The 27,326-nt window shown below is 39.1% G+C and overlaps 1 protein-coding gene across 2 annotated transcripts in view; it reads left to right on the forward strand.

Moving 5' to 3' along the window:
- The window catches only part of CACUL1 (CDK2 associated cullin domain 1), a 46,758-nt gene extending 19,551 nt beyond the window's left edge, over positions 1 to 27,207 (forward strand). The window contains exons 4-9 of one of the 2 annotated variants that reach the window (XR_007245268.1): positions 4,246 to 4,341; positions 9,040 to 9,142; positions 12,487 to 12,576; positions 15,326 to 15,464; positions 21,166 to 21,308; positions 22,615 to 27,207. Coding sequence is in view for 1 of the 2 variants with exons in the window: in XM_048505862.1 (XP_048361819.1) it covers positions 4,246 to 4,341; positions 9,040 to 9,142; positions 12,487 to 12,576; positions 15,326 to 15,464; positions 21,374 to 21,417; positions 22,615 to 22,655 (513 nt within the window). In the remaining variant the exon portion in view is untranslated. Of the gene's footprint in view, positions 1 to 4,245; positions 4,342 to 9,039; positions 9,143 to 12,486; positions 12,577 to 15,325; positions 15,465 to 21,165; positions 21,309 to 21,373; positions 21,418 to 22,614 lie in introns of both variants that reach the window. The other variant, XM_048505862.1, reaches the window with a different exon arrangement.
- Positions 27,208 to 27,326: the final 119 nt, after the last annotated feature.

The raw sequence follows: 27,326 nt of genomic DNA on the forward strand, positions 1-27,326 counted from the left end.
GAAGGAAATGACAAGTCCCTGTTGCATCGTGCTGTCCACCTGGACTGAGAGCCAGCATGGTATAGTGGTTAAGAGCAGGTGGATTCTAATCTGGAGAACCAAGTTTGATTCCCCACTCTTCCACCTGAGTGGCAGAGGCTTATCTGGTGAACCAGATGTGTTTCTGCGCTCCTACATTCCTACTGGGGCTAGTCATAGTTCTATGGCACTCTCTCAGTTGCACCTACCCCACAAGGTGTCTGTTGTGGGGAGAGGATGGGAAAGGAGCTTGTAAGCCACCTTGAGTTTCCTTACAAGAGAGGAAGGTGGGATATAAATCCAAACTCTTCTCCTTCTTAGCACAGTGTTAGAAAATACTTGATTTTAAAATTGTATTGCATTTAAGCTGGATAATGAAAATTCATTGTTATATTTCTCCCTTGAAGAGTTTCTGTAGATTTACATGTATGGAAAACACTTGTCTTCTAGTGCAGCTTTACCTTTCTAGTTCTAATCTTCCCTTTGGTTAAAGGCAACCTGCTATTTGAAAGGTTTCATTTCATCTGGGTAGTGTTAAAGAAGCAATAACAATATTTTGCTACAGTTTCTGAGATGCAGCCGGTTGAATAGAGTTTAGTGTTTCGTTTTTGTTTTTAGTTTGCATCTCAACTAAGTTTAGCATCAAACATTTCAGGTTGAAGAGTGTAGTTTAACTTTTTGAAAGAGAACTTCTCTAGCTATAGTTTAATCTCTCTCAGATTACAGTTGTATGATGTAATAGCCATGCATCAAATATGTTGTTTTTGTTTTTATCCAAAACAAAAGAGGATAGTATGGTGGAAATTAGCAAATTCTACTAGAAACAAAAACCAACCACACGGCAGGCTACGGCATCAAAACCATATCGTTACGCAGTTTGGGAGTGATTCTGGACTCTAGGTTGTCCCTGGAAGCCCAGATTTCTAGGACCATCCAGACTGCTATCTACCATGTCTGGCAGGCACGACAGCTGGCCCCATATATCTCCAGTTCTGACTTTGCCACAGTAATCCATGCAACAATCACCTCTAAGCTGGATTATTGTAACTCGCTCTATGTGGACCTTCCCCTGAATTTGGTCCGGAAATTGAAGATTGTGCAGCATGCAGCTACCCGACTTCTAGCCGGGGTCTCGAGCAGGGACCATATCACACCTGTCCTTAATCAACTGCACTGGCTGCTGATCGAGTACCAGGCCATCTTCAAGCTTTTGGTTTTAATCTTTAAGGCCATACACAGTCTTGGACCCTCATATTTGAGGGACCGCCTCTCTCCATATTGCTCGTTCATCAGAGGTGAACCTTCTGGAAACCCCTGGCCCAAAGGATGCACAGCTGGCCTCAACGAGGTCCAGGGCCTTTTTGGTCCTGATCCCTTCCTGGTAGAACAAGCTCCCTCTAGAGATCAGGGCCCTACGGGATTTGCATGAGTTCCGCAGGGTCTGCAAGACGGAGCTGTTCCACCAGACTTTTTCATCTGGCCAGCTGGGCTGAACCATGAGGTTACATCTAAGACTCATGGTTCGGTCTAGGGAAGTCGCCATCTTTGTTACTAGGTTTTACTGTTTGAACTGTTGATTATGATCCACTTGTTTTAATTGTATCTATTTATGGTTTTACTGATTGTATGCCACCTTGAGCCCTTTTTGGGAATGGGTGGCCTAAAAATCCTCCCTCCCTCTCTCTCTCTCTCTCTCTCTCTCTCTCTCTCTCTCTCTATATATATATATATATATATATATATATATATATATATATATTGATATACAAAAACACAACACAAGTCAAAACAAAACAAAACAAAGCAACAGCAAACAAATAGCAAAAAAAGCTGAAACTGACAATCTCAAATACTGCAGAATGAACAGGTAAGTCCAATAATAGGCAACACAAAAGGTAAGTGTGCAGGATTACCTGGTAGTGTTGCCTATTATTGGACTTACCTGTTTTACGCAAAGACCATTTTAATGCCAAATTTAAGAAACTGAAATGGCAGTTGTTAGGTCATCAGATTGAACAAATAAAGTGTTTCAAATACCTAGGTGTGGTTTTCCAGTACAACGGAAAACCCTCAGCCCATATACAAACAGCCGTTACACACAGCACAAAGGAGCTCACAGGCAATCCTAAGATATTTTCTATCACAAGGGGGTGGATTTATTCCAGCGGCAATTAGATTATTTGAAGCTAAATCCCTGGCACAACTCACCTATGGAGCCCCATTGGCAATAATTTCGGATTTCACTCTATTAGAGAGAGTCCTATCCACATTCCTTAGAGCTCTTTTTAACACTCCTAAATGTACAGCTAACGTAGTTCTAAGACAAGAAGCAGGGTTGGTTAAAGTTGAGACAACCTTTTGGAGGCTTATTATCAAATACTGGCTTAAAGTCCTTTCCCACCCCATGGGCTTATTGCCTTTGCTACTGGCAGCAACACCATATCCAAGCTGGCTAGAAAAAATAACACTTAAACTTACACAGTGTGGCTTGGATCATGTACAACTATTGGAACTGGATCATTGCAGAGCAACAGCCTTGGTCTATCAACGGCTCAATGACATTGAAATGCAAACAGATTTCCCCTTGTTACCGGTGTTATATAAACCATTAAAATCTTGGACAGGTATCTCGGCTGCCCCTTACCTGTCCAATATAACATCTACGAAATGCCGCTGGGCCTTTTCCAGGGCCCGTTTTGATGCTTTTCCATCAGCCAATCTAATGGGCAGATTTCAAAAAATCCCACGACATAGGAGACTATGTGTTTGCAACTCAGGGGAAGTGGACTCTGTATTACATATTTTTATTGCATTGTGAACTCCATAAAGGGGAAAGTGAGGCTTTAATTCATCCATTGTTTATCCAGTACAGAAATTTAACTAGAGTTAATTCCGATTCAGTTCTTGTGAGAATTTTGCTGGAAGACCGAGTTTCTCTTATATCTCAGCAGGTAGCTAAATTTTGTATGCTGGCATATAGTAAGAGAAGAGTCATGTTGGGACCAAGAGCCGGACCAAATGAGGGTGACCGTGGTAATTCTACAAGCTGATGATATTCTTTGTGTGGATTCTGTATCGTGGATTTCTGTACAAATTCGATTTTTCTTTTGTTTATTGTTCTTCCTTTTTCTTGTTCTTCTCTATTCTTTTTTGCTGGCCTAATGGCCGTAATAAAACTGACTGAAAACTGACTGACTTACCTGTTCTTCCTGTGGTATTTGAGCTTGTCAGTTTCAGCTTATTTTTGTCTGTTATTTGTTTGCTATTAGTTCACCTAACAGGTTTCTATAAACAAGAACTGGCAACTAAAAACAAAACAAAACTCTATTGAGTGTTCGTGTGATTTTTTTGTATATGATTTGCTTGTCAACTTCATCCCATTTTTGTTCACTGTTTGTTTGCTGTTGCTTTGTTTGATTTGTGCTGTATTTTTGTATATCGATATACATGTTCTCGTTGACTCCTCATTATATGGTTCTGATGCAGTAACCTTGTGTGTGGTTGTTTTTCATTGTAATAGTTTTAGGTTTTGTAGTCAGTTCACCTAACAGGTTTCTATGAACAAGAGCGGATAACTAAAAAGCAAACAAACAAACTCCCTGTTGAGTGTTTGTATGAATCTTTTGTATATTGAAGTACAAGAGGCATCTGATCAGATTAATTATGGCATTCTTATTCATGATTGCTGTGAACCTGTCCTCACTTGTTCGCATGTTCTGACTGATGGTCTTTTTCTCAGAGCCATCAAGGCCAAACTCTTCTTGGTAAAAGCATTGTTAAAGACAGTAAGTGTGACACCATTTGTAGTATGAATGTAGAATGGAAGATGAATTTTAATGTCGGTTCTGCCAAAGCAAAGTTTCATTGAGGCTCTTTAATAATAATGTTTATATCAATTTTATTGATGCTAAATGGTAAAGTACTTTGTGGGTTTTATATACACACATGCATGCAGACTGGTGGTTAAGTCTGCAGGGAGTTAAGTCTATAAGATGCTCATGTTTGCAAATACAGATGTAGTCTGGCATTGTTCCCTCTATTGTTTGTCAGCTGGATTTTGCTTCCAAGTATGTAGACTTTGATTGAATAAATTAGGAACATTATTGATTGCATAATCGTATCTTCCAATCTCTGATATGGTTTAAAGTTTTTAGTTTTCAACTTCAACTAGGATCCTCCCAAGATTATTTTACTAAAAATAACTATTATTTGTAATTTCTCTTGAAGGCCAGCCCTCCAGATTTCTACGTTGAAAGGTTTAACGTAGCACTCGGACAGTATATGGGAGCATTACAGAGCATTGTGCCTCTTTTCATATATATGGTAAGTCCTCTGAACAACATTTCAACTGGGCCAATAGCATGTAAGAAAGGAACTGATGAGGTACGGGTACTGTAGTGATCAGGAACTATATTTTTGATACAGGGGATGGTGAAATGAGTAGTAGTAGATCTCTTGGCTGTCTGTTACATTTCTGCGGTTACAGATCGTACATGTTCTGTGGTAAAATCTAGAAGGTTTGGAAAAGGCTTTTAAAATGATGACGGCAGTGTTTTTTTCCATGCAAGCAAGCCTGATGCTTTATGGTTTAAAAATCTGTAATTATTTCAGCAAGAGTTTATCCTTTCCTTAATGAACAATAACTTCCTTTGACCAGAGGTCTTGACGAAACAAGAGATCATATTATTTTACTTTCTTTGGATTTAGTATTAAGGCAATTATGGTATGAATACTATGTTGTGTTCTGTTGGCTATAACTAGAAAGGAGGGCAAATGAAAATCAAGCATCTCTTTTTTAAAAAAAAATCTGTATGTAAAGAAAAAATAATTCAGAAGAGGAAAAAAGGGGAAAGGAAAAGGGGAGATACAGTAAAAACATTATAAGAATCTGTGTTAATAGCTTGAAAAAACATCAATTACATTCAAAATAGAAGAGTCCTTTACTGTTCACCCTTTATGCATATGACTGTACTCCTGTCTATCATAGTAACACCATTATCAAATTTGCTGATGACACAACGGTGGTGGGGCTCATCTCTGGAGGGGATGAGTCTGCCTATCGGAATGAAGTGGATCGACTGCTCTCATGGTGCAGGGAAAATAACCTGGTTCTTAACACTAACAAGACAAAGGAGCTCATAGTGGACTATAGAAGGAATAGCTCAGAAATTCAGCCCTTGACTATAAATGGAGATCAAGTGGAGCGGGTGGCTAGTTTTAAATTTCTGGGCGTTATGATTAAAGAGGACTTGACCTGGGGCGTACAGACTGCCGCGGTGGTTAAGAAAGCCCAGCAAAGACTGTACTTTTCTGAGACTTTTAAGGAAGCAACAACTAGATGGAAAACTTCTGGTGTCCTTTTACCGCTGTGCTATAGAGAGTGTCCTAACCTACTGCATCTGTGTATGGTTCTCCAGTTGCACAGTGGCGAATAGGAAGGCGCTCCAAAGGGTGATCACTACTGCACAAAGGATTATCGGCTGCCCTCTTCCCTCCTTGGAAGAAATCTATAATTCCCAAAGCCTAAATAAAGCCCAAAATATTCTGAGGGACCCGTCTCATCCAGCACACTCTCTTTTTAAACTGTTACCATCTGGCAGACGATACAGGGCCCTCAGAACTAGGACAAAGAGGCTTAGAGACAGCTTATACTCTAGAGCTGTGGCTATGCTAAAGTCCGCTGCTTCATATTGATGTATTTGGGGCTGTGTAGGGATGGGGGAGGAAGGGGAAAGTGAGGATGATGTATGAGTCTGAAATTGTGTGCATCGAGGAATGCTGCTGTAAATTTCGTTGTGCGTGCACAATGACAATAAAATGCTTATGCTTATGCTTAGAACAACTTAATACATTCATTTACCAACTTCTACATATTATTATACTCATCATACTCATTAATTTAGAGTTATTTATGATAATCTATATATAATAAAAAGCTAGGTTTATTAAAATAACATTATTTGTGTTCACATGTTCACAATTTTATTAGCAAAGCATAAGCTTATTATTAATGTGCAGGAGGAAATGATTAATATAAGATTCCCATTCCACTTTTGGATTATATTCAAATCTTCTATTCATAAAATTAGTCCGTTTTAGCCATATATCAATATACTTTCATACTTTCTTTATAATTCTATTAAATGGAGTTCTTTCAGATTTCGGAGTAAAGGCAACAAAACTCTACAGTTAGTAAATATAAGATTGGTTCATACTATTGTTCTAATACATTTCACCAAAACAACCTACTTGCATCAAAGCCATTTCATTTTTAAAACCCTTTGGAGGATTAATCTTTGATAATTCTTAAACTTTCAGTGTATATTAATACAACAAAAAGGCCCTGCTTTTTATATTTTTTAATCCATTTTCTTGGTGTCTTCTGGATTGTTCATTTTTAGCATTTTCTGGAGACTTTTCTTGTAGTCTAGATTTCCTGATGATATTTCTCTGGAATCTATGATTGAATCTTCAGAAAAAGCTTCGTTTGTGAGACATATTGTCAGTTGTTTTATTTGAGTCACCATTTCTGTAATTATATTTGCTGTAGATAGAAATAGTTCTAAAGCAGGTTGTATTTTCCCAATAGTATGCAATAAGTCCTGAACCAATTCTGCAAAGTTAGTGCAGTATCAGAAAGGTTCTCACCACCTCATATGTATTTCTGCAGGATCTTGCCAAATTATTTTTTGAGGTCTCTTTTGTTTATTATTTCAGGGATACCTGGAATTTCCCCTCTTCCTTGAATTTCTGAAACTTCAGCCCTTATCTCATTGTACTGTATTTTTTTTCTCATAACTGCTTTTTCGGTGAATAAATCTGTATTATTTCTTTGTCTAATATGCTTCTTTGGGTTTCTCCATTAATGATTGATGGTAATTCTGATCTAATATTCTGTAACTCCTTCTGTAGTTCTGCTCTTAAATTAAGATCTGGTTGCATAAAATCCTGTTTTAAACTCTTGAGATATTGCCTTACGTTGTTTTCTGATTGACTTATTTGCCATTCTCCAGGAGTCTTGAAAATGATGGGCAACAGTTTTGCAAAGGCTCAACAAAATTCTTTGAGCATTCTTGGGAGCACACTATCTGACCCAGGGGGGTTGTACTCGTCCAATGTAGCCAGTTCCTCTCAGCAACAATCTCTCAGCCAATGTCAACCAGCTGACTGGACACTGTGTCTTGTCCACTAGTATCTCTAGATGAGTCTTTTCACTTGGTCAGGGAAAAAACAGACAGAATTGGCATTGAACCCTCAGTTTTATCTGTCAGAATTTTTTCATTTTCATCCAGTAGCAGGCCAGTCGCCTCTTTTGCCTTGTGTTTGCTCCTCATATTGAAAGAAGCTTTTCTTGTCATAGCAAGCCTCTCTGGCCAGCCTCAGCTCACTCTGAGCTTTGGCCTCTCTAATGGCTGACCTTCAGGACCTAGCAGCCCTCAGATACCCTTCTGTAGAGTTATGTCTTTCCATCCATTTATTGAGCATTTCCTATTTCTTCCTCAGCTCATCGTAGAGTTATCTGTTTATCATATTGATTTTTTGGATCTCCTACCATGTTTTCATCTTGTTGAAACCGTGATGACCTGAACTTGCAAGAGCTGTTGTTTTAAGAGAATCTCTTGTACGGAAGTTCTGCTAGCTGGAAGTTCTCTGGCCCCTCATCTCAGGCCTCTTGTCTCTGAGGAGACTGATGAGGGCTTGCCGGTAAATGTAACTTTTCTCCCCTCTTAGCTTCTTCCTCTCCAGCCACTCCACAGAAAACAAGGGCTTACACCAGCCAGGGTTCATAAACAAGTTACGACGTTTATTCATAATAGTCCAAAACAACAAGAAATGAAGCAAATAAAATCAGTGCCTTTCAGTATACTGATTAAAGTTTCCTAAGAACTGTGCCAGGGCAGAAAAGACCTTTTTACCAGTGAAGCGTACAGAAGCCGCAAAGCGTAGTGGTTAAGTGCTTGCACTGCCACTCACACGGTCAGGAGTTCGAGACCCCTGTGAGTCAGATATCCTGGCAGCTGGCTCATGATCAACTCATCCATCCATCCATCCATTTCTTGGTCAGTAAATGAGTAACCAGCTCATAGCTAGTGGGTAAAGAATAGCCAGGGAAAGCAATGGCAAACTACCCCACAAAAGTGGCTTGCCTATAAAATCACTGCTTGCAGTGGTACCCGAGGGTCAGATACAACTGAAGGGGAAACTTTTACTTTTACCAGTGAAGCCTCCACTATCTTCCTCCTTGGCCACCTCCTGATCTCCTCCCAATATACTTTCTTTGATTACTCATCATTAGCAGCTGCTCCAGTGCCTGTTAACTGCTGCAGGTGTTATTAAACTGGGTGGAGGCTCCTAAGCTACAGTCATGACTTCAACTGGTGATGTTCCCATCATATTAAAAGTTCTTTTCCACACACCTCTCTTCATTTTCATTCCCTTTCAGCATTCTTGCCCATGGAATGACTCTCATAATGTCCTACTAAAATCTTACATATCTTATATCTTATATATCATAATGTCCTGCTATAATCTTTTTTAATATTAAAAAAGATTTTAGCAGGACATTATGATATATAAGATATATAACTAGGATGAACTGGACTTATGTGGGGGGGTTCAGGTACATAACACAATCAGGGTAAGGTGGAGAAGGTCTCTACTTCTTTTGCTATTTTTTATTGTAATGAAACAGAACTCTGATTCTCCCTTGTATGTGAGGATACAGACAATACAAAAAAATGTATGGTTTTACTGTTGCATCTATTTTAGCATTCTTAAATCCCTAGGGTTAGGGAGCAGGGTTTTCAATCAGCCTTGAGTTCCAACAGCTACCACTTAGGAACCTCCAGCTGCTTGTCTTCAAGCTCCTTTTGTTTCCCTGCCGTATTTATTGTGTATTGTGTGCTGAAATGTTGCTCATTCATGAGAAGGGAACACAATGCAGCTTCTATAGGTGTGTTCAAAGGTCTCTGTGCTGCTTCCATTCCAAAGCTATTGTCGGTTTTTTCCTTTGTTTTTCAGAATAAGTTTTACATAGAAACAAAGCTTAACCGTGACTTAAGAAATGACCTTATAAAACTGTTTACGGAACATGTTGCAGAAAAGCACATTTACAGCCTGATGCGTAAGTAAAACGCTTGACTACTTTTTTGGAAATGTTAGAGCCATGTTAGATTCTCGCATATTGTAGTGTTAAAATTTTGAAGCATATAAATGGAAAAGAAGAACTGGTAGAAAGGTACATTAGCGGTACACCCAAATTTGTTAAACTATCTACGTACATTTATTTGGACCAGAATGGGCCGAAGAAGGTATCAGTAGCATAAGTACCCTAAAGCCCCATAATAGTTATTTATAGACAAACTTCCCTGTAATCATTTAGTGGGCAAGCTTGCCTCATGATTTACTAATTGACTTGATGTGTTGGGACAGAGAAAAATTGGTTTTAAGTTATATGTCATAAATGTTGTTTTGTTCATTATTTTTATTGATGGAAAATGTGAGTATCAAAGATTGTAGTAGCTTCTTCAAAGTATCTGTTTCAATTTTCCTGGACTTTGTTTTAACCTTCTAATAAATATTTTAAAAAAGAACAGCAAATTATGTAGTAGCTCCATTCAGATATCATTTCAGAGGTCAAGTGATGGGAGGTGGTGGTTCTTAGTATGTTGGGGAATGGAAATGAAATTGAGTCTATAGTCATATGCACCAGAAAACAAGACATGACACACAGATCCTTGCTGGTATTATGTAGTGGGAAAACTTGCCTTGCTTCTTTGGAGACGACTGGCATGCTTCATGGAGTTCCTTTTAAGTGTGGTACAACATATTTGGTCTGTTGGTGTTTTATATCGTTGATCTAATCTAGCATTTGGCTTTCTTTGTGAAAGCTAATTTAGCATAGCCTTCAAAGCTTCCCTATTCCAAAGTCTCTTGGGAAGTAATGTCCTAGAGTTATTTGCAAAGCTTTATTTAAAAAACAAAATAGTAATATGCACCCTCATTATTTCCTGTAACTGAAGACTGGATCTACCGGTGACTGTAACTATCTACCGGTGACTGTAACTATCTTATATGTTTGGAAATTTCCTCATTGAGATATATAAATTAATCATTTGGTACTTCAAATCCCCATGGTTCCATTCTAGAAGATTGCTGAAACATACTGTATATACTCGTGTATAAGTCGACCCGCATATAAGTCGAGGTACCTAATTTTACCACAAAAAGCTGGGAAAACTTATTGACTCGCGTATAAGTCGAGGGTGGGAAATGCAGCAGCTGCTGGTAAATTTCAAAAATAAAAATAGATGCCAATAAAATTACATCAATTGAGGCATCAGTAGGTTAAATGTTTTTGAATATTTATTTCAAAGAAAAACAGTAAACTGGCTCTGTAAATGGAAAAGAGGGTCAACAAGAACAATATGGTATCAACAATAACTTTAAAAGTACAAAAACCTTAGCTCAATCAGCAACCAAGCTAAAACACAAGAGTTAAAAACCTTCAAAACTGGATTCCTCATCATCATCTGTATGTCCAAATGTAACTCAACTTAGATTTTAAGAGGGATATTATCAGAAATGGAACATCTACTATTAGCTTCCATTGTAAACAATGGGGGATGGGGCACCCTTTTGGGGATCAATAACTTTGGATCACCTCACCCAAACTTCACCAAACCTGGCTGGTATCATAAAGAGACTCTCCTGATGAGACCAGCCAGGTTTGGTGAAGTTTGGTTCAGAGGGTCCAAAGTTATGGACCCTCAAAAGGGTAGCCCCATCTACCAATAGCTCCCATTGAAAACAATGGGGAATGGGGGCACCTCATTTGGGGGTCCATAACTTTGGACCCCCTGAACCAAACTTTACCAAACTTGGCTGGTATCATCAGGAGTGTCTTCTGAGGGTGCCCTGAAATTTTGGTGTTTCTAGCATAAAAACTGCACCCCCTGCTGGCCGGCAAAGTAAAAACACACAACATTTTTTAATGACCCACATATAAGTCGAGGGGAGCTTTTTCAGCATTAAAAATGTGCTGAAAAATTTGACTTATACATGAGTATATACGGTACATGGTTGGGAAAATTACTTAGCACTAACTCAAAACAAATCAGGTTTGATCAAGGTGTCTCCAGCATGGCAGTACACCTGCTTCAGTACACTAGAAAACTTGGCAGTGTTTATCTTTCCTCTTTCTCACCAAAAATTCACATTCTATGTTTGGCAGATTCCCCCTGAGGGCTAGTGAATCAATGTTGTGATCCTCCAAACTTCGGATGCTTTAGTTGATTCTGTAACACACACTACTACTACCTTATGGCTTTCCAAATTGACAGTGTTTCATTATTTGTCTCTGTTTACCTGTTCAGTGGAAATCCATCATTCCCTCCCTACCTTCACATTCCATCGCCTTATTTCTTACCTGAAGGAACCATTTACTGATCAATTTATTGTCCCCTGCTTAGATTAGTGACAAGTTTATCCATCCCAGAATAGGCTTGCTAGGGAATTCCTTGTTATTTATGGCAGCAGAAGCCTTTCTGCATGGAGGGATAGCAAGTAAGTGTCCACATGGAAAAGGAATGAGGGTGTCTGAAGTAGTACCATGAGAATCTATGTTTTTTGTTCCATGCAAAAAACTAAATTACGTATTTACTTATGATAAGTGTTACAGCAGGCTGTCACTATTATTGATCAATCTAGAGGGGGGGGCAAGGAGCGATTTGTGATACGTCACCGTTATTTAGACTGACATTTTTACTGTTTAGGTCTGAGCTTTTGAATGGAGAACACTATGCAAATAAATTAATTGTGCACAATAATTATTTTAAAATTGCGGATAAGTGGAAAAAGGCAGGTCTGCTGTGCTGAAAAAAAAATGTCCTGAGCGAGCTGTGTTAGTGTTCGGGAAGGCAGAATTGTCTGCAGAAATAAGCTGCAGGTTTTTAAAGTCTCTATGAGTCTCTATGAGACTCACTTATATCTACAAAGAAAGAGGGATAATAGGACTGCTGTGCATCACTGCTTCCTTCTAGAAAAGCATGGATAGATGTTTTGTTCTGGCGAATGAGTAGCCTTAGGGACTTCTGAAAATAGTGTTGCTGCAGTTCAGTGTTAATTCCTCTAGCCCTTCAGTCTGTGACCATTTTGTACGTTTGGAAACATGCATACCTCATTAGCAAAATTACTTGTCAAGTACTAACTCAGAACTAATCAGGCCTGGGCAAGGTATCTGTAGTTCAGTGGTATACCTGCTTCAGAACACCAGAATTCTCCATAAAAATAAACGGAAGGTTTAAAAATTTCTAGGTGGCATCTTTATTGAGTTGTTCTCCTATAAGGATTGTATGGTAAGGTAGTATTTTGCATGAACCAATCTCTGTCAGAAAGCAGGAAGTACTGAAAACTTCTGTAATTGGCGTTAAAATTTAATTTGTAAATTGGTTTCTTTTCTCATTTCAGCTTTACTTCTAGAAGCTCAGTCCACGCCCTTTTGGATAAGCCCTTCCACTATGGCAAACATTGTGAAAGGATTATATATGCTTAGGCCAGGTAACTTGTTCTTTCAACAATAGTCTATAACTTCCTATTGCAAACCAGTTTTTTGGTGTGTGTCAAATCCTCTTCGGTGCAAAGTGCAGCAAATACCAGGGGATTGTTGCAGCAAGACACTGGAACATGATAAGCTTATCATGGGTTAGCAGCCATTCAACAGTCATTGGAATTCATCCTCCACTAACTGCCTCTCCGCACGACGAGCCCTTACAGCGGTTTCTTTCGCTTGTTCAGGAAGTCCCGCCTTGCGCTCTGGAAGCAAAGTGGAGTGGAGCTCCCCTTTGTGGGGCAAAGCTTATCATGTTCCAGTGTGCCTCCTGTTACCATCATTCAAGTGATGGACAAGCTCTGTCGGATGGAGCACTGAGGAAGGCATTCGAAAAGCTATATTTACGCGTGTAGCTTCTGCTTTAACGAACTCTCCGAAGTGGAGACAAGGCTCCTTTAATCGTCATTCAGAAATAGACTCCGGAGGGAGACGACATACGGACTCAGTCACGGATAAGAAGTATAAATACACATCTTGAGAATAACAATTCCAGAAATATATTCATATTTGGAACCAATTGACATGATGAAAATGTACAAGGAGTAAAGGACAACAGTGAAGATCGTATCCTTATATGACGAACTGAGTTGGCCCAGCGCAATGGACTAATATCGCTGTGGCTCTTCCAAAGGAGTTTACCTGTAACGAAAGTGAAAAAGCATTATTTAAAATTGTGTTTTATATATATTTGTAATAATTAGAGTATATAATACACGGAAGCCACTTAGCAGCATACGTGGGTCTGTTTTTTCGGTACGATTCTTGCTAATCAATTTGAATCCCTGGTTGGATAGAGAAGACTTTTATTTGCCATTATCCATACTGCTTACTGCTTTTGTGTTCTGTGATGGAATTTGAAATCCTAGAAATTACATTTTTTAAAGTACTAGTTTAAATGAAGATGGCCTTTTAAAAAATGTTAAAACATTTTTTATGTCACCATTCTGCCCAACTGAGGTTCTCAAAGTGTGAAACAATTACAAGAAATGAAAAATAAACTTAACAAGTTGGTGGGTCAGTAGGGTTTGGGTTAGACCATTCCTTTATTGCTCCTGCCATCAAATTTTTCAATGCCAATGCCTTGAGTTTGCTTTACTGAGTCCCAATTTGGATTCAAGCTGTTAACCACTCTTTGAATTCCCTTCAATCCAATGTTTTTCATAAGATAACTGGACTCATGAGTTGCGTGCCCTACACAGCCCTTTGCCTGGAGTTAGGACAAAACTCCTTGGAATCAACTGCTTGGCTGAGGGCTTTTAAATTCTGGCTGCGAATTCATTTTCTCTCAGACTGTAATTCCCTGGTCCACAGCCTACTAACCCATTCCAACCCCTGGTTTTCCATAATTGAAGAAAAAATGGCTTCTATTGGACTGTCTGTGGATTCACTCTGCCTTTTGTCCTATTCAGAAGCTTATACAAAATTAAAAAGGTCAACTATTGGATAGAGAGTTCTCTACCCTAATCACTGCAGCCAAGAAAACTTGCTCCCCCCTGTATTTTTCTATCCCATTTGAACAGGGCCACTTGGCATACTACCTGTACTGCTTAATAAACCCTGTTCAGAGGAGAGCCATAATGTTCGCCAGGTTTCATGTTATGCCTTCCGTCTTGTTATGTGGCAGATTTAACAAGCAAGAAAAGTCTAGAGATTGTGCCCATGTAATACTGGCTCAGTTGAATCTCTCACCCACCAATTATTATATTGTCCCAGATTTAAGGAAATCAGATCCAAGTATGTGCATATTACTCCTTTACGCTTACCCGATCTCCCCGATTTATTTAGATTATACTACTTGCCTGGCAATCCTGATCCATCTCTCTATATGATAATAGCAGATTTTCTCCTGGAAATGATTAAATGCCAGTAGATTTCCTTTCATTTAACATTTATTTTCAGTATTGTATTTTTTTTTAAAAAATCAGTTCTTTACTATTGCTGTATTGTTGTCTATGCCAATAAAGGTTTGCTGCTGCAACATCAAGTTCAGAACTTGTACCAAAAGTAGTATATAAAAGCAGTTTTTATAGACTACTATAACAAACTAAAAGCCAGTTTAAAGGGGAAAGTTTGCAAAACTGCAAAAATATTGCTTTTCTTGTTTCTTCTGGGAGTGATTTTATCAGGTAAGTGCTGCTGCCGGAAAAAACGTTACTTACCATCATACTCCTAATACAACTTGGAGAGGGAACAATCAGCAAGCATTGTTGACTAGATTTTATATGGAGAAGAGCTTCAACCTGCAAGCAAATTGGTAGCCAGTGCCACTGTTTTGAGTCTATGGAACTATGGCCATAATGTCTGTACCAGACAAGTGATCAGCATTCTGCAAAGGTATCAAATTTGTCTTCAAGAGCAACTGTGTATAGAACATATGGCAGTAGTCAACTGTAGAAGTTCTCATGCATGAACCAGCAAACATATCTCGGAAGGGTAATAGTTGCTGCTCAAAGTAGGAAGATGGGGGAAAGTGCTCTTTCACTCTGGTAACCTCTTCTCAGAAAGTTGGCTTGGGACCAAAAGACACTGTACCTGTTCTTTTGTTTTGTGTTAGCATTCTCGCTTTGCCTGCAGCAAAGTTAGATTTCTTCCTTTATGCGGCCAAAGGCCTGTCGTTGAATTGCCTTAAAGGTTGTGTGTACCTGACAACCAGGAATTATTTTGTTCTGCTCACTTTTACTTTCCATTTCCCCACAGAATGGGTTCATATGGCACCAGCTTTATTTTCTAAATTTATTCCAAACATCCTCCCTCCTGCAGTAGAATCTGAACTTGAAGAATATGCTGCTCAAGACCAGAAACTTCAACAAGAACTTATTCAGGAAGGATTTTCCAGGTAAATGTGGAGCCAGATTTTCCAGAGTGTTTCTCACATTAATCATAGAATTATAGTACTGTGTCCTTTGGAACTACTTTCTCATAATACCATTTGCATTTTTATGGGATGGATCCAGCATGTTTCCACAGTCCTTGCGCCTGTGGAAATGCAGTACTAGATCCAGCTGTGTGTATTGTCCATTTGTTTGTGAGAAGATTATTTTATCACATACTTCAGGAAGTTTAACAATCTAGTATTCTAAGGGTGGGAGCCTGAACAGTATTCAGAACATTTTAGATATGAGTCTTGGTAAGGTGTAAGTTCAGTTGTTTTTCTCTTGCCATCAATTTTATTGTCTGCTTGCATCGATGAAAGGGAAATGGTGCAAATAGGTGCTTTTTGAACAAATCATGAATAACCCTAATGAGCAGAAAGATAGCCATTTTTCATAGATTAGGAATTGTATGCCCCTGAGAATACCTGAATTAATGCACAAAGGTAACTTCTGTATTTATTCTGTTCCAATAGTGTCTTGTTCTCACACAAATGGTGCTTGTATGTGAAAATATAACATGTAAATTGGAAAATTGTGGATATGACCAACAATTTTCATGATTATTGGAACTGGGGGAAATGCTGTAATTACATGAATTATTGCCACGTAGTCCCAGTTCTCATGACATACGATTTTATGGACAAATTTATCACGAACTCTCAGAACAACTTGGGTGGAGAACAAACACTGTATGAACTGAAAAGTACAAGCAAAAGAAAAACAAGAATAACTCCTGCAATAGTGTGAATATTACCAGCACAAGACACAATCTTCACTTTCTTTGGGTGCTTCTTTAACTTCAGAGAACAGGGATATCTGAATTGTAGGAATCAGAATTAAGATGTCATAGGGATATTCCACATGATTTCACTGCGGAGACGTGAGGGAAGAGTATTATAATCCACTTTTAAAAATATGTGAACAGGACAACCATTACAGTATCACTTAATTCTGTTATATGAATATAATAACAATAAATAATCTTATCTTATATTTTAATTATACTTTTATCTTGTCTATCTTCTGCTGTGACTTTTAGAGGGTCGTCAAGGGACACCCCCCCCCATTGAGCTGACTCCCATCTGCCTTAGCCTTGGTAACACTACTGCCTTGTGTACCGTTATATCATACCACAAGACCCCAAAGTCTAGAATTTAATAATTTAATAAAGAAACTTGATCACAAGTTTTGTTTTATGGTCCAAATAAGACCAATACTTTCTCCAATTAAAAACATTTTATTTTGTTTTAATTTAAACTTTTCTAAACTGGGTTTTAAGTGGTAGTGGAGGAAGGAATGGAAACTGGACTATTTGTGCTCCATATTGTCCACTGTCTGTTGATACCATTTATATATATATTTGACTTTTGCCAACAATTGTATAAATTCTCTTTGCAGGATTATTTCAAGTTTGTACTTGAACCTTTCCAGTCTCACAGAATGACTGGCTTTGTCAGCCTCCGCATTTGCCAGTAAAAATATTTGAAACTACACAATTACCTCTAATCGCTTAAATCTGGAAATCTGATCATGAAGTTTGTTTCATTTTAATTGAAAATTCTAAATTGCTTTTCCTTAGAGACTTTGGATAAATTAAACCTTACATTTGGGATTTACCATTGGCAACACTCCAGGAAGATAATTTATCTATAATGCCATAGGTCACTTAACAATGAAAAATAATATAACTGTGAGTCATATGTATGTTACAACAGTGTTAACTCTTGCATACCATTCACTAATGGTGAATTGAATAAAGTAAAAACTGACAGTTGTCTTGGTGTGCATACCAGTGTCTTTCACTGGTATACCAGTGTGATTTAAGATATTTAGTAAAAACCCTTCATGGATATAGTGAATTCAAAAGCTTTACTACTGGTATCTGAGTAGAAAAAACTAAAGGGAACTTAAGGTTGTAAAACTCCACTATTATACTAACCAAGTGGAGTTATGAGGGAAATCATTGTAGATAAACAAGCAGGAAATTTGTTTGCTTTGATGGGGAGAGCATGTTATCATGGGTTATTGCTACCAACTAGTCAGAAAGCAGATCAACTCAAAATTCTTGCCTCTGGCAGTGGATCCACCCAGATCCCTAGTTCATTTTCTGTTTTGGATAACAGTGATAGTTTTGAAGGCCACTGCTAAATAGCTTACCTATTTTGTTTTCATCCGTTTTATTAATTCTTGATCTAATGCTCTAAATTTTAACTCTAACTTGCAATAGTATTGAAAGACTAAAAAACCCCCAAACCAATACCCCTGTGTACGGTCAGAAACTGTGTAATGAAAGATTTCAGCAGTTATACTTCTGGTGGAATTTTGCATTTAGATTTCCACTGAAAAGCGATTTTGATTATTGCGTCTCTGTTAATTAACTAATGAATGTTAAAGCAAAGTGCTAGTGGTAAGTGTTAGCTGAAAATAACAGAACTGTATTACGTTAATTCACAGCATGCCCCACAATAACATACTTTGGGCATTTTAACCATTGGACTTATTGACCTCACAGCTATCATGGTGAAAGTCTCAAAGCTCTTGCAAAAGCTGTAACACTGTGATTTCCAGATCTTGAGAGCAAATGTGGTGTTGTGGTTAAAGTGTTGCACTAGGCTTTGGGAGAGCCAGGCTCAAACCTCCGTTCCAGCATGGAAGCTTGCTGGGCACCTTAGTGCCAGTCATACACTCAGCCTATCCCAACTCACAGAGTAATAGTTACGAAAATATGAAAATGGAGGAGAGAACAAAGTTGCATGCCACTTGGGTGGCTCAATGGGGTAACATAATTCAAAATACTGTATGTAGCATGTTGGGAGATCCACACCTGGTGCGTGTGTATTGAAAAGTAGCAGAGTGGCACAGAGGCTAAACACAGGGAAGCTTACCTGGGTACAAACACGTGGTTGAGCTTGCTAGAGAGAACTTCAGACACAAAAGAAAATCAGAGTCATTTGTAGTTTCTTATCTAATAAAAAGAGAATTTATTAGTGAACTCCATTCTGTAGAGATAGGTTCACTATCTAGTCTAATCTAGCTGGATGGAGGCGGATGCGTAGGAGACACATCCTCTCCCTAGGCATGGTGAAGGTAAGAGGTAAAATGGAGAGGGTCTCCGAGAAGAAGGCGGAAGCAAGGGAGGAAGTCCCTAAGAGTATCAGTCTACATCAAAGGGATAGACTCAGCATGATAGAGTAAAGGTGACAAATTCCTAAGTCCCTATCTAGCCACTAGCTCGCTAGTAAAAACCCCTTCTGCAGGATGAGGCAGGAAACAGCGTACAGTCCCTTTCTTCCAACATAGAATTCTGCAGCTTTTATAAATTAAACCAGTCTGCATATATATGCCACTGTTGGGTTTGACTAAGGAAAGGGTAAAGAGTGGTGCAAACTGCTTGAAGCGTCATTACCGGACTACAAGAAATATCAATGTGTAGGAGTGGCACTCCCATTGCAGAACTGACCCCAGACTTACCCAGCAGTCACAGGATGCTCACTTGGAAATCCACATTGTGACCAATGGGAAAGCCCATACAACTAAGCCACACCCACTAGCTGCTAAGCCAGTCAGGGCAACTGCAGCAGGGAGGAGGAATATTGCAGCAGCAGTAATTCAGTATGGGCATTTTAAGGGCCCACTTTAATCACTGCCATTAGCTGCTGGCCATTTATCCTGGTCAGGGCAGGAGGAGAGGAAAAGAAATTGCAGGCTGGTTGGGAAGGATTTGCCACTGTCATTGAATAGGTGAGACGATGAGGGACTTCCTCTGTCACTTGCTTGTCCAGGTCTGGTGTAGCTTCCCCTATTGCCAACATGGCTGGAATGGCTTTCCCCATCACAGCCAGTGATGGCACAACTTCCACCACTCTGACTTGGACTGGTGTGGAGATAGGCATCCAGGGAGCTGACCTGACTGAGGTGGGGTGTGTGTGCGGGGGGGAGCGGGGGCGGACGGCCTAGCAGGGTTCCTACATGCACAGTCTTGGAACTCCCTTAAAGAAGAGAAAGTACAGTCAAAGATGTTCAGCCAGTGTGTACATGGGGAAGGACATCTGGAAAGAAAGGATGGCCTGTAGGGGGTTGTCAGCAGCTAAGATTCAAGTGATGGGAGCAGGAGAAAGAGTAATGGGACTTGGAGGAAGACAAGTGATATTAGGCATGAAGGAAAAGAGACAGAAAAGCTTACACAAGAGAGACACAAAGTAAGAGAAGGAAAAGCAGAAGGGAGAGGAGAGAGTCAGAGAAGGGGTGGTTTGACGGGAATAAGCAAAGGTAGAGGGATTGAATGATTGCCAGAAAAGGGAATGGGAAAGAAATAGAGAGGGTGGGTTGATGAAGGGGAGGAGGCAAATGAGAGAGGGGGTACGTTGACAGATAAGGGGAGGGAAAACTTGATGGAGAAGGTTGACATAGAAGGGGAGTGGGATAATGACAGAGAAAAGTGTGGGGAGAAATAGAAGGGTGGTTGGACAAAGGAGATGAGGAGAAAGACAGGCGAGGAAGATTTACAGAAGGGGAGGGGTTGTGAAAGAGGGAGGGAGAAGATTGTTATAGAAAGGAGGAGAAGGAAAGAAGTGAAGGGGGCAGGAATGCACCCTTTCCACAAGTTTCTTGAGTCCCTGTGTGTTCATTTGTGTGTTTTTGTATAAATAAAATGTACATATAGTCATAGTCATACACAAAATGTAGCCTAGGGCCTTGTAATATACAAAACAGAGAATCTCAAGAGAGATTTTAACATTGATGGAGTAGAATGTAAAATTGCATTGCCTGTAAACATTTTGGCCGTGCTTAGTTGATATGCTAAAAGACAAAACCTTCTTTTTCTAGAATTCCTTCTTCATAATTAAGGGCCTGATTCTATGTTATGTTTTGAGATATAACTTCAGGTATACCTGTGTCAGTCTACAGTAACAGAACAAAAAATATGTTCCATAGCACATTATAGAGGCCATCAGTTTTTTCAGCTTTTGTGAATGAAAGCTTGCTTTATCTGCTATGAAGTGTTATCAGTTGAAGTGAGCTTTAACTTGAGAAAGCTAATACCCTGGAAAATATTTTGCATATTTAAGGTGCTTCTGGGCTTGATGTTTGTTCTGTAACAAAACTACTACTTCTGTTCAGGAAGCCTTTGAAATAAGAACACTGTAGAGGACCAATAGATTGTGATGCAACTTCCTATCCCCATATTGCCAGCCTAAAGCAAACATGTCATCTGTGCATCCTTCTTGGTTCCTCATTACTGATACACAGTGAGTTCAGACCTCACAAAAATTCTATTAGTGGCATGTGGGCAACTCAGGAGTTGGCTCAAAATGGCAGAGATATATCTTACCTTTTTTGCAAGGACTACTCATTCTAAGGCTCATTTTCCTTGAACTGCCCATATTGTTCAAAGCCAGTTGTTGGAGTGTTGGAATAGGATTTGGGAAGATGAAGGTTGGAATCCTCTCTCTGTCATGGAATGCTGCTAGGTTGCTTTGGGCCAGTCACATACTCTCAACTTAACCTACCTCACAGGTGGTTGTGAGAATAAAATGGAGATGGGGAGAATGTTGCTGGTTCTCACTGGTGAGAAAAGCGTGGTATAAATGAAGTAAATAAATACTATTCTTGCTGGCATACATGGCACACATTAAAAGATTGTCAATGGTTTTGTTTTTAAAGGCATCGCTCTTATCTCTATCTTCCCACTTCACTTGATAAGAGTTTGAAGCTTTCCTTCAGCTGAAGGAGTGGCTCTTCATTGTGGTTCTTCCTCTTCATTGGAAGAAGGGTTCTCAGACTGAAGGAAGACTTCAAACAGAGAGGTAGGATAGCGACAGGATCTACCTCAGCCATACTAACTTTGTATAATTTATCCATTTTGTTTCAGGGGTGATCAGAAACGTAAGAGACCTGGAGAAGAATTAACATACAGTAAGAATTCAAGATTGTCATTCTAAATTATTTCATTGATGGTAGCTTCATTCAGTGCAGAGCGAGAAGGAGAATGTCCTTTATCCACTTCTGGCTGAAAAGAAAATACTGTGTTTCCCCAAATATAAGACAGTGTCTTACATTAATTTTTGCTCCCAAAGATGCGCTATGTCTTATTTTCAGGGGATGTCTTATTTTTTTGTGTTCTGTTCGTCGGGCATGCTTCCAAACAAAAACTTTGCTATGTCTTACTTTCGGGGGATGCCTTATATTTCATACTTCAGCAAAACCTCTACTATGTCTTATTTTTAGGGGATGTCTTATATTCGGGGAAACAGGGTAGCAAGCACACTTTATAGCAGAAAGGGCAGTGAACGTAATATGGAGAAAGGAACTTCAAGGAATAGGAAATAATAGAAGTTCTTCATTGGGCCTCTATTCAGTCCAACTGTTGGGCTCAGTACCTGCACACATCAAATGCAGTTCTAGAGCTTTACTTGAAAAGCAGGAATTCCTGTCTCCCCCTTTCTTTGAGTACAGGTATGTCTTTGTGCTCATATGTATTCTATCACAGCCAAAGTATCATTAAGAGCTCTTTAGCCAGGGTCCTTTTTGCCTACTAGATGTCTATGACATTACAGGTTTGCTTTTAAAAGTGCTTTAGAGATTGTGGGGAAGTTCCTTCATTAGAAAGCTAATGGATGAAAGGTACAATCTATTGAGAACTGTAATCACTGCCTGAATAGATCTCTGCACTCTGGGCCTGGAGTCAAATTCCTTCTAGTGAGGGCTCTAATGGTGACTTTAAGTTACTCAGGGAGCTCTAGATCACAGAAGATATCTTTATGAGGTTAGCTTTATATTTGGTATGTCGCTAGTGAATGGGTGTCATGGTAACTGCTGGAATAAGAGAGGGCAAAGGGGTGCAAAGGATTCTTATTTTTCAAATACAGAACAACTTCAAAGTCAGCCTTTGATGCCTCTAGCCTGTGGAATCTTCTCAAGTGCATGATGCAGTATTTCTTTGCTTGGGGATTTGACACATTGCCTACCTTCAGCTGTTTTTCTAGTTAGGGGATATATATCTTCCTGCTGGTGCTCTTAAAGTGTTCTTGAGGTAACTCTATACTCCTGGAAGGATGAATAGAATATCACATTTTTAGAAAACATTACAAACGTTGTCTTCTCTTTTTTCAGATGGCTCAGCATCCTGTGCAAGTTCAAGAGGGTGCAGATAGCGACTGTGCTAGAAGTCGTATATTCCCAATAGGAGCAGATACTGGAGCATTGGAGGGGGAGACATCCAGAGGCTCACTTGGGTTCTACTGATGCTCAGGTTCTTTGATGCAAACTACACCTAGAAGAGGAGTGTGGAATGATATCTTGCCATGTAATAAAATGTTTGTTGCTGCTAATTTGGAGCTAACTTGGAAAAGCATGACTGGTCTTGACAAGGTGGTATGTGTGGGGTTTTTTTGTTTTTGTCAATACCGCCTGGAAATAACCTTCATTGCTTAATAGAACTTGATAACCAAAAAAGGGCAGCTTCTTTTGAAATAAACTTTTGCACTTTTTGTGGACATTGCTGTTAAAACTTGTCTGGAGCTTTGTTTTAAAAATCAGACAGACAAACATTGCACATACAAGTGGTATTTCTTTTCTGCACTAGGTTTGCCTCTGACTGTCTATTTCATGCAATTGACATTCTACATTCCAGACTTTTTTGTTTATTCATTCAACCCCTCTTTCCAGTCCCCATTTTTTTAACTCATATTTACAGTCTCTTCTATTTGCTTTCATCTCCTTGTCTTTAGCATGTGAACTTTGCAATGTGACAGCCTGTAAAAATATTTATCTTTAAACTGTGATTTGATTAAGCATCCTGCAGACTTTTCTGCAGTTCCTGTTCTTCTTAAGAAGAAGAAAAAGGACACTTTAAAAAAATCACAGAAATATTAATACAGGCCTGAACACTTTTTATTTGGCTTTCATGATTATTGCAACTGATTGAATTTTGGACTGAATTCAGTTCCAACATGTGATTTCTGTTGAGAACTGAAACAAACACACACAGCAATTGAAGTTATTTGCCAAGTGATTACAGACTCAGTTGGTTAATTCTGGACTGCCCTCGCACAACATAGTATAATGAGAGACTTCTAGTCTAATTGCTGAAATCAGTGCCAGAATACTTTGGCACTGGGCTTGTCCTAGATTTAAGAGTGTTGCTCACAGTTTGCTCATGCATCTGGTCAGTGAGGTACCTGAAGTTATTTTACAAGTTCGGGAAAAGAGTACAGTACAGTTACATTGCCCCACTTTCAAATTGGTCTCCACACTTTCTTCTTGTCTCGGCCCTGTCTCTTTTTAAACCTTGAACATAGTGTGATTCATCTACGGGATGTGATGTACCTGTAGCTGTTTATGCCTCATAAGGCATGGATCTATATCTCGGCTTTCTACTTCTGCTCGGGACCAGAGACAAAGCCACATGGTGTGTTTTTTTCTCTTCAGTCTTCTCAATGAAGAAACACTGTCAGTTCAGCCAAAACTATAAAATGATATGGATTATTTTTAGTCTCATTTTATTCAGAAAAGGAAGAGTGTTTACTGTAGTAATTGGTAAGTGGAGATGAGTTTGCCCCTAACATGAGAGAGTCAATCAAGGTGTACCTGTGATGAGTAATTAGCACTCAGGGAAGGCCTAGTTTTGAATGACTCTTTAATGTAAGCATTGTGCTCCCTTGGAGCTGTGGAAAGTTTCTCATTTAAGGAGGCAGAATATGTCAGCTTTTATCACTTAGGAAGAAAAACAGTCTCATGCTTTTTTCTCTGCTGACTGTATATTCAGTTCACAGAGAAGCATATGCAATTTGAAAATTGTATAGGTTAGGAAATGTGTTTTTCTGTGGTATGGACTAATCATATTTTAAATGACTGAGAATGGTATTTGAAAAAGCAGTTGGTTGTTTATAATAGCAGGAAATAGAGCAATACCACAATGGAGCAAAAAACATTTTCAGTATCAAAAACCTTTTGGAGGTGATGGAATGCCAAATTCTTAATGTGGTAGTCTAACAGTGCATAGCTACAAAGAAAATCTACCTGCAGGTGTGACAGGAGAAACCCTTTCTTTTGTGTAATCTGATCTTTTTGCTTTGCATGCATTCCCTACCCTGCACAAATTGACTCTTTAGGAATAATAGAGCACAGAACTTAATGAGAACTGTCAATTTAATTTGTCATAAAATGATAGACGTTATTGCAATGTGATATTGGAGATTTCATTCTCTTCAAGGTCGCTGTTTGATGTAACCACATTCCATGTCCATATCCTTTTGCACACTGAGGTCCTAATCTTATTGTTGCGAGGAGTAAGGACATAGTCATGCCACAGGGACTACAGTTGTGCAGTTGCCGTCCTGGAACATATGTTACTTTATCTCAGTTTCTAGGCCTCAATTTCCCTTGAGTATAGAATTTGTATGAAGGCATTCTGATGCTGAAATGATCAGCGTATGATAGTGTTAGGTCTTGAACCTTAATCAAATAACTGGGCTCTGTGTAGCATTTATTCAGAAGTGTCAGTAGCATTTATTGAGAAGATCAATAGCATTTATTGAGAAGCATCAGAGCACCAAAGCTTGGAAAATCCAATTCTAACAAACCTGGATTTTGCACCCCCTTTATCCCCTGCAAGTCCCCCCTCCTGAATTCCTGTGAAAAACAGTCCCTGGAGCTGAGGTGCCCAAGGTCAGCGGCAGATAGTAAGAGAAAGCCACCTGGCTTCCTGCCCCCATGTGATAATGGATGTGACTGTTTCTCATAGGATCAGGGTGTCAGGCAAAAGCTTGGTTATCTCCAAAGCGTGTGAAGCCATGAAGATCAAGGAAAGAATGCCACAGATGGCAATGGTAACATATTGCAGGCAGGTTACACATATCTTTTAGCAGCATTTGATTTGTAGCATTAAGCAGTTACAATGGGGTAGAAATGCATCTCAATCACCTGGATACAATCCTTCTGAGAGATAGTTCATGCATAGTGTATAGATACATTCAGGGATAATGTATTTTGGCATGGAAAATAAGATGGAAAGGAATGTATTTGGGCTTTAATAACTCAAAAAGCCCAAATAGAGAAATGTTTTGGGGAAAAAGCCAATGTTCTGATCTTGTCTTAAAAGCTAGTTGAGACTGTTATGATATCATTTATAAATTAATGGAAGATAAGTTGCTTGCTACACCCAGACAGCTCTGCTCAGTTCTTCCCAGATACTGCATTTGAAGGCATTATTTATGTGCAACAAGAGGGCAGAGCTGTCCCTTCTACACCATACTAGAAAGCAGTGTGGAATGGGTGAGGGTTGAAGCAGGGGAGCATAACACTTGCTCTAGAGCTCTGCGGCACGGTGTGTGTGTGTGTGTCTCCTAAAAGAACTCCCTGCTGTGATCTCTCCAGCTAATAGAAGCCCAGCATTGGAAAGCTTTGTCTAGTCACACAGTACGTCATCTTAGATGATAGAAAGCTAGATTCCACCTCTTGTGCCCAGTCACTTTCAGAACATTCTTATGACAAAGTAGGGATTCTGACACATTTTTCAGAGACTGCAGAATGAGAAGTGCAGTGCAGGATAATCATTTGAGGTAAACATGTATGCTTCCATGATTATCTGGCTTATTGGTGCAGATCACCTTGATTTTGGGAGTCCAAAGGTATGTGAATCCAAAGGGTAGCCAACAGAAGCACAAGTGAATTGTAGACTATCTCATAAATAATAGGTATGTGGGATTGTGTAAGACTATGCCTATCCCAGTGCCATCTGGAGTTCATCACCCATGAAGATAATATTATATGGAAGTATTCCTGGTGGCAGCCATGTACCCATTGCACTTCCTTCCCTTGGAATCTTGTCATGGTCTGAGTCTGAATGCCTTTGGGTAAAAGGTTTTATTTAGCCTGGCTAAGCAGCTATATATATGGAACTTTATTTTTAAAAATTGTAGGAGTCTAACTGGATATTCTTTTGTTGGTTAAATTTAATCTAACTACATCAGGCCAACTGGGTGTCAATTTAAAATAAATCCTGTTGGTTCCCAGTACTGTGCAGATTGTTTTAGGCACTCAACATGTTTGCTGTCTTCTGTTTTTTTGTTGTGTAGGTTTTAAAAAAAACTCTCTACTGGTTTGTGCTTTGTAATTAAGCTGTAGAACATATGACTTCTGTTTCAGGCTATGGTTTTATTTGTTACTAGATGTCGAGCCCCTAGTATACAAACTCTGAAAACTGAAGCAAATTCCTCCAAATATGGTTGATATTCTTTCATAACTTTTCAAAATGTTTTAGCCCTATGTAGCATCTTGCCTAAATAGGAAGCCTAAGAACTTTTTTTGGTAAAAATAAAATACTGTATTATGTGGTAAATTGGTATTAAGATTTCTACGTTTTGGCGTCTGATGCTGAAATAATTTGTTTTCATGTTTTCAAAGGGTTTAATTTTTGTGAGCTGAGCATGAAGAACATAATAGGACATATGAAACAGTTGATACTTTGTGAACATTTACTTTAAAACTTGATGAATTAATGTGTTCGGTCTCTACAGCCATGACTTGACCAAAGCAACATAGTCATAGCTATGGTGCTTCTGTGAATTGAATGACTTACCACTTTTTTTTCCTCCTTTTGTTCATGAGATCTAAATGGCAAAGTTTTATGCATTGGGTATCCTCTTATATATCGAATTTTGTTTCCTGGGAAACTTGCTCTAATAAAATATTTTTAGACAAAAACCTTCTGTTGTTGACATTTTTATCTTGTGTCAGTTAACAGTGTTGGATCACATTACTGCCTATCTCAGTTGTCAAAGGTAGGTCAGTTTGCATTACTGGCATCCTACACTGAGTGCAGG

The sequence above is a fragment of the Sphaerodactylus townsendi genome, linkage group LG08, assembly GCF_021028975.2.
Source record: "Sphaerodactylus townsendi isolate TG3544 linkage group LG08, MPM_Stown_v2.3, whole genome shotgun sequence".
In the NCBI taxonomy this organism is placed as follows: domain Eukaryota; kingdom Metazoa; phylum Chordata; class Lepidosauria; order Squamata; family Sphaerodactylidae; genus Sphaerodactylus; species Sphaerodactylus townsendi.